The 11575-nt window shown below is 55.1% G+C and overlaps 1 protein-coding gene across 11 annotated transcripts in view; it reads left to right on the forward strand.

The window, feature by feature from the left end:
- Positions 1-11575, forward strand: part of ARHGEF10L (Rho guanine nucleotide exchange factor 10 like) — a 178967-nt gene that overhangs the window by 50859 nt on the left and 116533 nt on the right. For 4 of the 11 annotated variants that reach the window (XM_032300579.1, XM_032300583.1, XM_032300578.1 and 1 more), the window contains exon 2: positions 8177-8256. In XM_032300579.1, the coding sequence (XP_032156470.1) occupies positions 8220-8256 (37 nt within the window). In that variant the 5' untranslated portion in view covers positions 8177-8219. Of the gene's footprint in view, positions 1-7195; positions 8257-11575 lie in introns of those variants that run through there. The other 7 variants (XM_032300577.1, XM_032300584.1, XM_032300582.1 and 4 more) reach the window with 3 other exon arrangements.

The following is an 11575-nucleotide window of genomic DNA, read 5'->3' on the forward strand; positions in this document are numbered from 1 at the left end:
CTACCCTAGAAAGACATCTCTGTACCATGCAAAACACTCCTCCCTGCCCTCCTTACCCCATCTCATCCCATTCTGGCATTGGCTCCCAGGCCAGTTTGGGGGGCTTCTCCAGTTGCCCATCTCGGGGGCTTCTCCAGTTGCCCATCTGGGGGGCTTCTCCAGTTGCCCATCTGCAGACCTGTGGAGCAGTGACAGGATAGGCAGGGGACCCCTGCAGGTAATCCCATTCAGAAAGGCAGGGGCCACCGGTGGCGGGCATCAATTCTGAGCTCTAGCTGTGTGAAACCCTCTCCCTGAAGGTTATTGCTCATCTGACCCCACCCCCCTCCACCCACCACCCTGTTCTCTGCTCCACTTCACAAGACGTCTCTGGGGAGTGCCCATGTTCCGGCTCCAGTCCCTGCCTCCCATTCTGTGCTGAGCTACCTATTCTTTGCTTGTGAGGGTCAATCCACCCGATATGGGAGCGTGAGGCCTGGGAGAGACCACCAGGGCTCCGGCAGAGGAGACTGCCTTGTACTGGGTCCATGCTGGGAGCCTGGGACACCGTCCTCAGCCCCCTGCTCCCTGCTCCGTGGGGCCCTGTGGGGAGCTCAAGGTAGAAAACTCTGCAGGCGTGGAGAGTTGAGCTGTGGGTTAGCTCCCATCTGTGCCTGGTGGAGAGCGTGGTGTGGGCCCCTTCCTGCCGTCCCTCTGTTGTGCTTTGGGTGAGCTCCTGCCCAGGGCTGGGCCAAGTTGATGACCACACTCGTTCCTCATCTGAACCCAAGAGAGCCTCACCTCCTTGCACACTCCCTCCTTTTACTTACGCGGCTAAGAGAGTGTAAGAAGCCTAAACCAGTGGCAGAGCCCGGACTGGAGCACGCCTGATCCCCGGGCCCCTGCCCTGGCTCTGATCTAGAAGTGGGGCCACTGTGCCTGCCCCCTGCCCTGGGGTCTGTACCCGCTGGCCTCCTGTGGCTGCTGCCTGAGGACAAGAACCTGGAGCTCTCTTGTTTCTTTGTCCTCAGTGCCAAGCTGGGTCCTGGCAGGCAGCAGGTGAGCAGCGAGATGTTGGCTGAGAGGGGAAGGGAGGGACAGGATGAGCGGCTTACTCTGGGAAGGCGGGAGGAGGTGAGCTTGACCCCTGGAGGTGAGGAGGGTGAACTGCGGCCACAGAGTCCCCAGAGGATACACCTCAGTTTGGCCTCCTGGAGGCTTTAGTTCAGCTCTGAGGTGTAGCAGGGAGTAACCCTGCCCCTCCCTTTGGCTCCACCCTGACACCTGGGTAGCAGTAGACAGCCACGTGCATGCCCCCAGCTCCTCCTGTCTCCCTCGGCAGTGCCCCTCCCCGAGCCCCAGCTCTTTCCTGCCATTTTTCTGTCTGTACACCTGCTGGTTTGCAGGGACGCACACAGACCTCCCTTTCCCAGCCTGTCTCATCCTCTCGGGGGCTTTGGGTAGGTCCCTTCCCTATCTGAGCCTCAGCTTCCCTGTGTCTAAAAAGGAGGTGAGGAGACCCACTGCTCAGGCTGCTGCAGCGTAGACACTCTCATGCTGAGTGGCGAGGGCCCAGCGGCAAGGATGCTCGGCAACTGGGAGTCGGGTGATCCCGTTCTATGGGGAAGCTGAGGCTCGGATGGGCGAGGTGATGGCACCGAGTCTGTGTCATGCCAGCTGCTGTCCCCTGTCTAGCCTCCACGTGAGAGCCACGATGCCCTATCACAGGGACACCCCTGATGTGGGGCCGAGGGCCTGGGGTTCTCTGGAGAAGAGGGGGGTCAGTTCAGCTGATGGCAGGCGGCTTCCTCCAGCACTTCAGCTTCTTCACTCCCTCTGCTGGGCTGGATCACCGGGGACAAAGGGGTTAATCTGTCTGGGGGCTGGGAGGGAAGGAGGAGGAGCCGGAGGACGATGGGGGCTGGAGACCGAGTCTGGGGCTGCCCCCCTCCCACGCTGTCCAGAAGCTTTTCCAGGCTGGCTCTGGTTTCCCAGGCAACAGCCCCCAGGGGTCCTCTCTGGCCTGGCCATAGGGCCAGCTCCTTCCCAGGGAGACCTACTCCCAGGGTCCCCTCACCAGTGCTCCCCACTCTTCCTGCCTGCAGATCCTCACCAAGGTCTCCCTAGGAGGTCAGTGCGAGAGGGTGGGTGCCACCAACTCTGGGCTCAGGACAGAGCCTCCATTGTCTGAGGCTCCAGCCATTGACCAAAGTTGGCCCCTGCCCCAGCGAGGCTGGTCCCCCTCTCAGAGCCCCCCTCCCCCTCCCGCATGAAGAGGAAAGGAAGTTGAAGTCACCCCCACCTCAGGAAGCTCTTTGAGTGTCCATGAGGTGGGCGAGGGAGGAGCTGGGTTGTGTGGTCCCTTGGCAGGTTCTGCAGCTCTGTCACCTGCCAGGCTGAGGAGGGCCTGGGACGGCTCCCTGACCCACTACTCTGCCGTCCACTCTGCGCCTGGGACCAGCCTGAGGGTCCTGCCCTCTTGCTCCCAAGAGCTCTGTAGCTGTGTGGCCTTGGGGATGCCCCTCGGTCTCTGTCAGCCTCCTTTTCCTCATCTGCTATGGGAATCAAATGAGATGCAAACTAAAATGTTCAGTATGGGGCCCTGTACACACAGTGCTTGGAGGCATCAGCTATTGTCTTTTCAAATTTTGTGATCTTAGGCCTGATATTCTGGTGGAATATGTTTGTCTTGGACTTGGTTTAGCAGTCTGTAAAATGAGAAAACACCGTTTGTCCTCAGGGACTGGCAGGAACCCTGGGAAGGAAACTGACATTCATTACAAACCTATCAGCATTGTCCAGTGTCATCTTCTTGACACCTGCACCTGATGGGTGAGCACAGGAGGCACAGAGGCTGCCTGCTCGGGGGTGGGGCTGCTGGAGAGCAGAGGATGAGCGTCGTCTGGGCCGGCCTGGGACTGAGCCCAAGTTCTTGTCCACACACCTCATCCCTCTCTTCTGCCTGCACCCTTCCTGCTGTAGCTCTGCCTGTGTTTCCTTGGAGAAGTCAGCTCCTCTCTCCCCATCCTGGACTCTCCACCAGGTAGCCCTTTGCGCTGAGAAGAGCTGTGGGCATCGGACTGCCCTGCGAGGTGGGGCGAGCTGTGGGCCCTCTTCCTGGTCAGAAGGCTCCACCCCACTTCCTGTTCCAGCTCCATTGTGCAGTTTGCATCTCCTTCTCTTCCTCCTGGGCCCTGGGCTTTCAGACAGGCAGAGGACACCGGGAGGGCTTATATCTCACCTTCCATCTGTTCTCCCCTCCTCTGGACTGAAGCCCCACACCAGCAGCTCCCCAGGTCCAGGGATGTCCCAGCTTCATGGGTTCCTGGTCTATGCCCTTTGGCTCCATGGTAGGTGGGTCCCAAGCAGGGGAAGGTTTTCAGAATCCCTGTTCAGGTCATAGCTGTTATCTAGTGTACCCCGGGCCAGACCCAGTGCTACCCTTGCTGAGATGGAAAGAAGCCCAGTGCCCTCAGAGAGGTCACAGGCCCTCGGGGAGGGCAACAGCTATAATGGGGCTGTGTCTGCAGGCGTGTACGTGTCCCAGCACCACCCGTGCTCTTTGAAAGTAGCCTGTTGGCCCCCTACCAGCTGCACCTCTGAGCCACAGAATCAGAATCTCCGAGTGTGGGCCTGGGATGTAAGTATTTTTAAAAAGCTTCACCACTGGAAACTACTGTGTGAAACGGGTCTAAGGAAGCTTTGTAGAGGAGAAATAGGGTCTGGGTTCTGACGATTGAATAGGTGTTTGCTTGCTGGTTGTGAGAGAGAATTCCACGTGGAGGGAACACACAGCGTAAGCAAAGGCCCAGAGATGTGAAACAGGTCGGGTGGCACGGTCATGGGGCTGAAAGCCATTGGTGAGAGCTGGAGCAGAGTTCCAGGCCAGGCCCGGAGCTGCTGAGACCTGAGAGGTCAGTGGAGGGGGCGAATCTTGGAAGGCCTTGCTTAGGACCCAGGCTCTATTCTGAGAGTGATAGGGAAGGGTTGGAAGCAAAAGGGTGATGTGGCAGGTGTTTTTGTGGAGTGGTCTCTTTGGCAGTGGAGGTGGCAGGTGGGTCGCCTAGCATGTATCTAATGAGAGCTGAAAGCCAGAGAGACCTCTTGGAGAACACGGACACATGGAAGAACTCTGGTGCTGACCAGCCCAAGCACCTGGTCCTTCCCCCCATTCCCCACCTTCCTTCTGCTTCTGGAGGTGGACCTGCAGAGGGTCTCCGAGGCCAGAGCTTGACAAAGGTGCCTGTACCAGAACCAATTCCTTGTTTCTCTCTGGGCAGGGCTGGGTGGTCGCTGCCCCGCTCAGACCAGCAGCCCAGCTTGCGGCTTCCCCCGCTTCCGCCTGGACCTTGTTGAAGAGAGAGGCCGGCCTTCCTTCCCTGTCCTCAAGGCATGAGATTGTGCAGTCTTCCAGGGCCCCCAGGTGTTTTCTTCCTCCAGGGTTCATTCAGGTGGAAGAGGGATGGGGCCACTTGATGGGTGGGGGGTGGGAGATGGTCTTGGGAGGCCCCCCATGGGACAGGGGCAGACAGGAGAAGGGTTTCCTATTGGGGCTCCTGGGCAGATGGACATTGAACCCTAGAGGGAGGGAAAACTGATAAGCACTTTGACTAAATTAGCCAAGCCAGGAAGATACCTGCTGTGATGAGCTGGGCAGCTGAGGGCAGTGGGAGGTGCCAATGCCGGGCTGCTCTGCGTGTTCCCGTCACTGAGCCTGACCTGCGCCAGGCCTCTGGTGGGCACACTCTGAAGCCAGGAGCTGGGGGCCTCTTTTTTTCCTCTCTTGTCCTCCCTTGTCTGAGCACTGCCGCCTCCTCAGCCATTCCACACAGGAAGGGGAACTGTTCAGTGTCCACCTGTCCCTTCGGGCTTGGTGGTCATTGTTAAAAAGGTGACCACCGAGAAACGACAATCTCCTATAACCCCGTCGCCCAAGCATGGCCCGGTTAGGGTGCTCATGGCAACAGAGGCCCCTGTCTACCCAGAGCTTATTCTGTGCAGGCAACAGCAGAACTCATCACACCCATCGCGGGGTTCTCATTTCATCAGCATGGGACGCGCAGGAGGCAGGTATTGGTCTTACTCCCACCGTCCCAGTGAGAAAGGAATTAATTGCTGCTGTGGCAAGTGGCAAAGCTGGCATTTGAAGCTGAATCATCTTGGCACCAAATCCTATCCTCTAACCATGGCCTTCACTGTCACTGCCTGGAGAATGACAGTGCTGTGGGTGGTGCCCTCCTCCTTCGGACTCAGTTTCCACATCTGTAAAGCAAGAGCAATACCACCATCATGGAGCTACTTTCTGGTTCTGACATGCCATGATGCTTTTTTATTAGTTATCTTTTTAAAGATGAGAATGGTTTGTATTTATTCATTTATTCATTCATTCATTCACTTTTAGACAGAGTCTTGCTGTGTCACCCCGGCTGGAGTGATAGTGGTGCCATCTTGGCTCACTGCAACCTCCACCTCCTAGGTTCAGGTGATTCTCCTGCGTCAGCTTCTCAAGAAGCTGGGACTACAGGTGTGCACCACCACGCCCAGCTAATTTTTTGTATTTTTAATAGAGATGGGGTTTGCCATGTTGGCCAGGCTGCTTTCGAACTCCTGACCTCAAGTGATCTGCCTGTCCTGGCCTCCCAAAGTGCTGGGATTACAGGCGTGAACCATCATGACTAGCCTGAAGTGGGTACTTTTTAATCCCTACTTTGCAGATGAGTAAACTGAGGCCCAGAGGTAGGATGGAGTAACTTACCAAGATCTCATAGCTGCTGAGTGGAATGCAGGTGGTATCGGGTAGCCTGAACTCTTGCTGAACCCCATGAGGATCTGTAGTGGTGGCAGTGGGCTGCCGTGAGCCATCCCACTCCCTTGCCCACATCCTTCTGAGACTAGCGGCCCGTGTGTATAAAATGGTGGTCATAGGCCTTTGGGCAGAGCTTGCTGGCCTGTGTCCTTGTCCTGTCACTTCAGAGCCCTGCATTAACCTGTAGCAGACACCTTCCAGATTCTAGCCTGAAGGCTAGGGAGGCAGTGTGATCAGAGGATTGAGATTAGGCTTTAGGGTCAGCGCTCTCTGGCTGGAATCCCAGTGTGGTCACCTGCTCCTGTTGCTTCTGTGACCTGGGGCAAATATTTGCTTCTTTGAGCCTCTGTTTCCTCATCTGTAAGCGGGGGTGCTATGAGAATTAGATGGAACAATGTTAATAAAGTGTCAGGTTCCATACCTGCTGGCTCTCTTCCTTCCTAGGGAAAGCCTTGGGCTTGGAGGGGAGGGCAAGAATCAGCCCAGGAGGGAGAAGAAAGGGGAGGACATTGGACTTTCTGCCCTGGGAGGGAAGGATTTCCTGGGTTTTGGCCCCAAGGTAAAGTAGCAGCCTCTTTCCATATCATCATCAAATTGTATTTAAGGAACAACTGGGACAGGAGGCTGAGCAACATGCTTCCCTTTTGCCTTCTGTAAAATAGGTATAGGTCTTTCTGCCGTGTCCCTCCTTGAGCTCTTGGGGCACCAGAGCCCTCAGAGAAAGGCCGAGCAGACCTCAGGGGTTTTGAATGAGCCCACTGGGCGGGGGCCCTGCAGCGGGGCTGCTGTGCAGCTGTTTGATATTTCAATTTGCAAAGGGGTTTGCAGACATATTAGTTTGCTTTCCAAAACCCTTTGCTGAAGTAACAGTTTAGTTCTGAGAGTTTTCTGTGTGGGTCTACAAGGCAGTCACACACGAGACACGGAGTCTCGCTCTGTCTCCCAGGCTGGAGTGCAGTGGCACGGTCCTGGCTCACCACAATCTCTGCCTCCCACGTTCAAGCAAAGGTGTGTGCCAGCATGCCCAGCTAGTTTTTGTATTTTTAGTAGAGATGGGGTTTCACCATGTTGGCCAGTCTGGTCTCAAACTCCTGACCTCAAGTGATCCACCCACTTCAGCCTCCCAAATTTCTGAGATTACAGGCATGGGTCACCTTGCCCAGCCTGGAGGCTAACTTTTCATCATCTACCTGTCTTATTGTTTGAGTCTTGAAAGGTGCTAGAGTGTAGTGGCTGCTTCTGAACACACACTCCAGAGCCCCGTGGCCTGGGTTTGAACCCTGGCTCTTCCTAGCTGTGTGATCTTGGGCAGGTTATTTAACCATTCTGGGTCTCATTTTCTCATTTATAATTTGGACGAAAAGAGGTTAATATTTGTAAAGTGCTTACAATTACGTCTGAGATATCGTTGGCAATGCAAGAATATCTACTGTTACTAATATTGTCATGAACCTGCGTTTCACTTTTGTTCAGTAAGCCAGTTTAATAAAAATAAAGGCTTTAGGAATGGAAAGGAAAACAGGAACACAGCAGTTTGTGGCCTGGGCAGATTAGACCAGATGGCTGGGTGCTTTCTCTCCAGGGTGTGTTCCCTCCTCCACAGGAATGTCTAGGAGAACAGCCTCCAGCACAGAATTGAAGGGGACAGTAGGGAGGGGGGCAGGGTTGGCTCCAGGGCCCAGGAAGCCCCCTGGAGGCACTGGCCTCTTGGTTGTGTGAGCTTCCACTGAGAGGAGAGGGCGGTGCCACCTTGGGGCAGGAGGAACAGTGCCCCTTCGCTGAGCATTCTGTATTCTGTTCCTGCCTTGTGCCATTAGCCTCTGTAGCCATTGCCTTCCTCACACCCATGTGCCAAGGCCAGGTTACCCCTTGCCTGCTGGTCAACCTGTGGGGCGGGACAGGGAGCGGCAGAGTGAAAGTGGCCTTCAGCAGGGCCACAGGAAGGGACTGGCAGAAGTGGCAGACCTGAGGGAGCCTGTGCTTCCTGGGCAGCCAGGAGGAGGAAGTGTCCAGCCCCCTCCATGACAGGCGTGATCCGATTCCTGGAAGGTGGGGGACTTTGCACAACCTGGGACTCTGGGGCCAGAGCTTCACCTATAAGCCAGAGGGGATGAGGAGGGACACCTAGCAGGTGCCTGCAGGTCCCTTGGCACTGGCAACAGGAAGGTCTGTGGCTGCAGGGTTTCTGGGAAGAGGGAGTGGACTGCACAGCTGCTGGTGTTTCTGTGGGTTAATGATTTACGATGGGTGGAGGCTGGGGCCTTTCTGGGGCTGCCCTGCGCTCTGAGAGCTGCCGGGTTGAAGCACAGGTTGTGGGCCAGTGACTGGTCTCAGTTGTGGAAACTGCAGCCCTGACTCCGGCTGATGAGGTTCCTGGTCTTCTTTCCACAGGCGTGCGGCTGGGACGGTGCTGCTCTGAGCTGGACCTTGTCTGATGGCTTCCTCCAACCCTCCTCCACAGCCTGCCATAGGTACCGTGCCCAGAGCTTCCTGTTCTTCTCGACGCTTCTTATAAGGGGGCTGTAGGGACTGGCGGAAGGCCTTGCTCTGGAGCAAGGTGGCCCCATGTGGGAAGCCCGCTCTGCTGGCCACTGGCCCTGCCTGGGCTGCATCTTCTGCCTCACATTCCTTGTCTACAAAATAGAAGTAACTTTCTGCTCACAGAGGAGGCTCTGGGCAAGGGTCAATCCTCTTCCTGTCTCCCCGAGATCCCCCTGAGATGGGAAGACACGGAGGTCTCAGGCTGAAGCTTATAAATCAGGGGTGAGGAACTGAGGTTGAGGGAAAGGGTTGCGCCATAAAGTCAGTCCATTGAACAGGGGCAGAGTTGCCACATTTAGTGGAAGAAAGAGAAAATAAAGGAAAAATATAGCCGGGCATGGTGTCTCATGCCTGTAATCCCAGCACTTTGGGAGGCCGAGGCAGGCAGATCACTTGAGGTCACGAGTTCGAGACCAGCCTGGCCAACATGGTGAAATCCCTTCAAAAATACAAAAATTAGCCAGATACGGTGTGGTACCTGTAATCTCAGCTATTCAGGAGGCTGAGGCAGGAGAAATGCTTAAACCTGGGAGATAGAGGTTGCAGTCAGCCAAGATCACATCACTGTATTCCAGCCTGGGTGACAGAGCAAGACTCTGTCTCAAAAAAAAAAAAAAAAGGAAAGAAAAATACATACTTATACTAACAAAGGTATTCGTTGCTTATCTGAAATTCATATCTGAGTCTTGTATTTTATTTGGCAACCCTGGCACTGGGGCCTCAGATGCTGCAGGTGGAATCTAGGCTCCGCCTGAGAGGAACCGGGCCCAGGGCTGTTTCACCCGCGGCTGCAGCTTCCTGCCCTCTTGCCCCAATATGAGAGGGGCAGAATTGCAGAGGGCAATGAGTGAGGGCTGTGTCACTAGCCCCATCTGAGTTTGAATCCTGACCCTGCCACTTAGACTGTGGGCTTAAGTGACGTGGCGTCTCTGTGGCTTAGTTTCACCATCAGTAAACATGGTGACAATAACACCCTCTCCCAGACTGTTGCAAGGTTTAAATATATGCCAGGCATGGGCATGGGGTAATCAATTGCTCATGGATGGGAGTGCTTATCATCGTGGGTGTTGGCAGGACAGACAGTGTGCGCCATGCCCTGCACGCCTGGGAGAGCGAAATGACACATCTCCTCCTTCCTGAGCCTTGGGGTTCTTCTGGGGGGTGGGAAGCAGCACAGCAGACCTGTCTTCTCTGTGGTGATGAGTGGCTTCTCAGGGTCCCCCACCTCCGGGACTGGCTTGCATTGGTTCTTGTAAGGACCGGGTGTGTCCAGGAACCCGAGAGGCAAGAGGGACTAGCTCTGGTTGTGCCACCTGTGCAGGTGGTTAGGAAGGGCTCTGTTGAGCTCTCAGTTGTGCTGGGATGGGCCTCCTGAGTTTTCCTTCTGGTAAGGAGCAATATCTGATTGCCTGGGGGGAAGGTAGAAGGTGGCCTTGGGGACAAGCACATCTCATCTCCTGATTCCCAACTGGGACTTAGGTCCCTGCATGGCCCTGCCCCTTCCCACCCCTGCTGCCATGGGCACCTGCTTTCTTTCTCCTCCCCACCAAGAGGGCTGAACCTGAACATGAGGAGTGAGAACAAAAAATTTTAATGACTAGGTCAATTCTGTTCTGTTCAGCAAACGCTTGACAAACATTTATTGTTCCCGCTCTTTCTAATATTGCTGGCTGGTATCATCTGGGTGAAGCCAGCTCTTTGGCATTTTCTCACTCTCTGAGAGCTTCCCTTTGTCTTCCCATTAAATTCAAATTCCTGAGTGGGGGATTCCCCCACTCACCTTGTCAGCACCTTCATCCTTGCTGGTGTCTCAGCACCCCTGGGCCACCTGGTGTTTGTTCTCTGTCCCGGCTGTGGCCTCAGCCTGGAATCCACGCTCTCGTGGGAGCCTGTCAGGCCTTTTCTCATCCTTCAAGGCTCAGTGCAAGGGCAGCCTCATCCTCGAAGCCCTTTCTGAAGCCCCAGAGAGTCCTAGCCCCTTTCTCTTGGTGCCGTTTCAGTCTCTGAGATTTTAGGTTTTTCTCCTGCTGGCTCCGCCCCACCAGCCGCAAAGTGAGCTCCAGAGGGGTGTCCACAGTCCCCCCCCACCCGCCTCCCCTGGGACTGTGTCTTACCTCTTCTTCTCCCTCCCTGCGCACTGGAGGCTGGGAGCTGCTCACTGAAGCTATTTGTACTCTCAAAGGGAGGAGGTGTAGGCCAGGCAGGGTGGCTCATGCCTGTAATCTTAGCACTTTGGGAAGTGTTGCTTGAGCTCAGGAGTTTGAAACCAAGTTCGGACAACACAGTAAAACTGCTCTCTCTACAAAAAATGCAAAAAAAAAAAAAAAAAAAAATTAGCTGTGTGTGGTGGCACATGCCTGTAGTCTCAGCTACCTGGGAGGCTGAGGTAGGAGGATCATTTGAGCCCAGGAGGTCAAGGCTGCAGTGAGCCATGATCGCGCCACTGCCCTCCAGCCTGAGTGACAGAGTGAGCCTCATTTCAAAACAACAACAAAAAAGGAGGCATAGAAGTGACCTGAGCCCCTGGACGTGGCTCGGGACAGGGTTGCCTGAGGCCGGGCCTGGCCTGTGAGTTGGAGAGGACTGCCCTTCTCACCCAGCAGCAGGGACTGGGCCGTGACAAGGCTGTAATCCTCATAATAACAGTGATAACGGTGGTAATGAATGACAGTCATGATGTAGCGATGGTGACAATAACAGGCACGATCGTCATCGGAAGAATAGTTAACATTTGGTGAGCACGCACCCAGTGCCAGGTGCTTTATATTCATTCAGTCCATCCTCCCAACAACCCCAGGAGGTAGTTGCTGTTATTGTCCTCATTTTACAGACAAGGAAACTGGGAGGGGTCAGACAACCTGACACCCATCCAGCTGGTACCTGGGCGAGCTGGAGTCTTAGCTGAATCCAGGTGGTCTGACTCTAAAACCTTACTCATGGCAGTGACACCATCCACGTATTAAGGGAGACCCTCACGCCTACTCCCTGCCCAGCAGATTCACTTGGGTAAGGACCGGGGCACTGAGAGGCTAAGAAAGCCCTGTATAAGTCAGGATGGGCCTATATCTGGTACCCCTAAAATAGTGGGCGGTGACTTTGTGGTCATTTATTCCAGCATTAAAAATAATTGTAGCCGGGCGCGGTGGCTCAAGCCTGTAATCCCAGCACTTTGGGAGGCCGAGGTGGGTGGATCACGAGGTCAATAGATCGAGACCATCCTGGTCAACATGGTGAAACCCCGTCTCTACA

This window comes from Sapajus apella, unplaced genomic scaffold (genome assembly GCF_009761245.1).
Source record: "Sapajus apella isolate SASKATOON/1434 unplaced genomic scaffold, GSC_monkey_1.0 scaffold43, whole genome shotgun sequence".
NCBI lineage: Eukaryota > Metazoa > Chordata > Mammalia > Primates > Cebidae > Sapajus > Sapajus apella.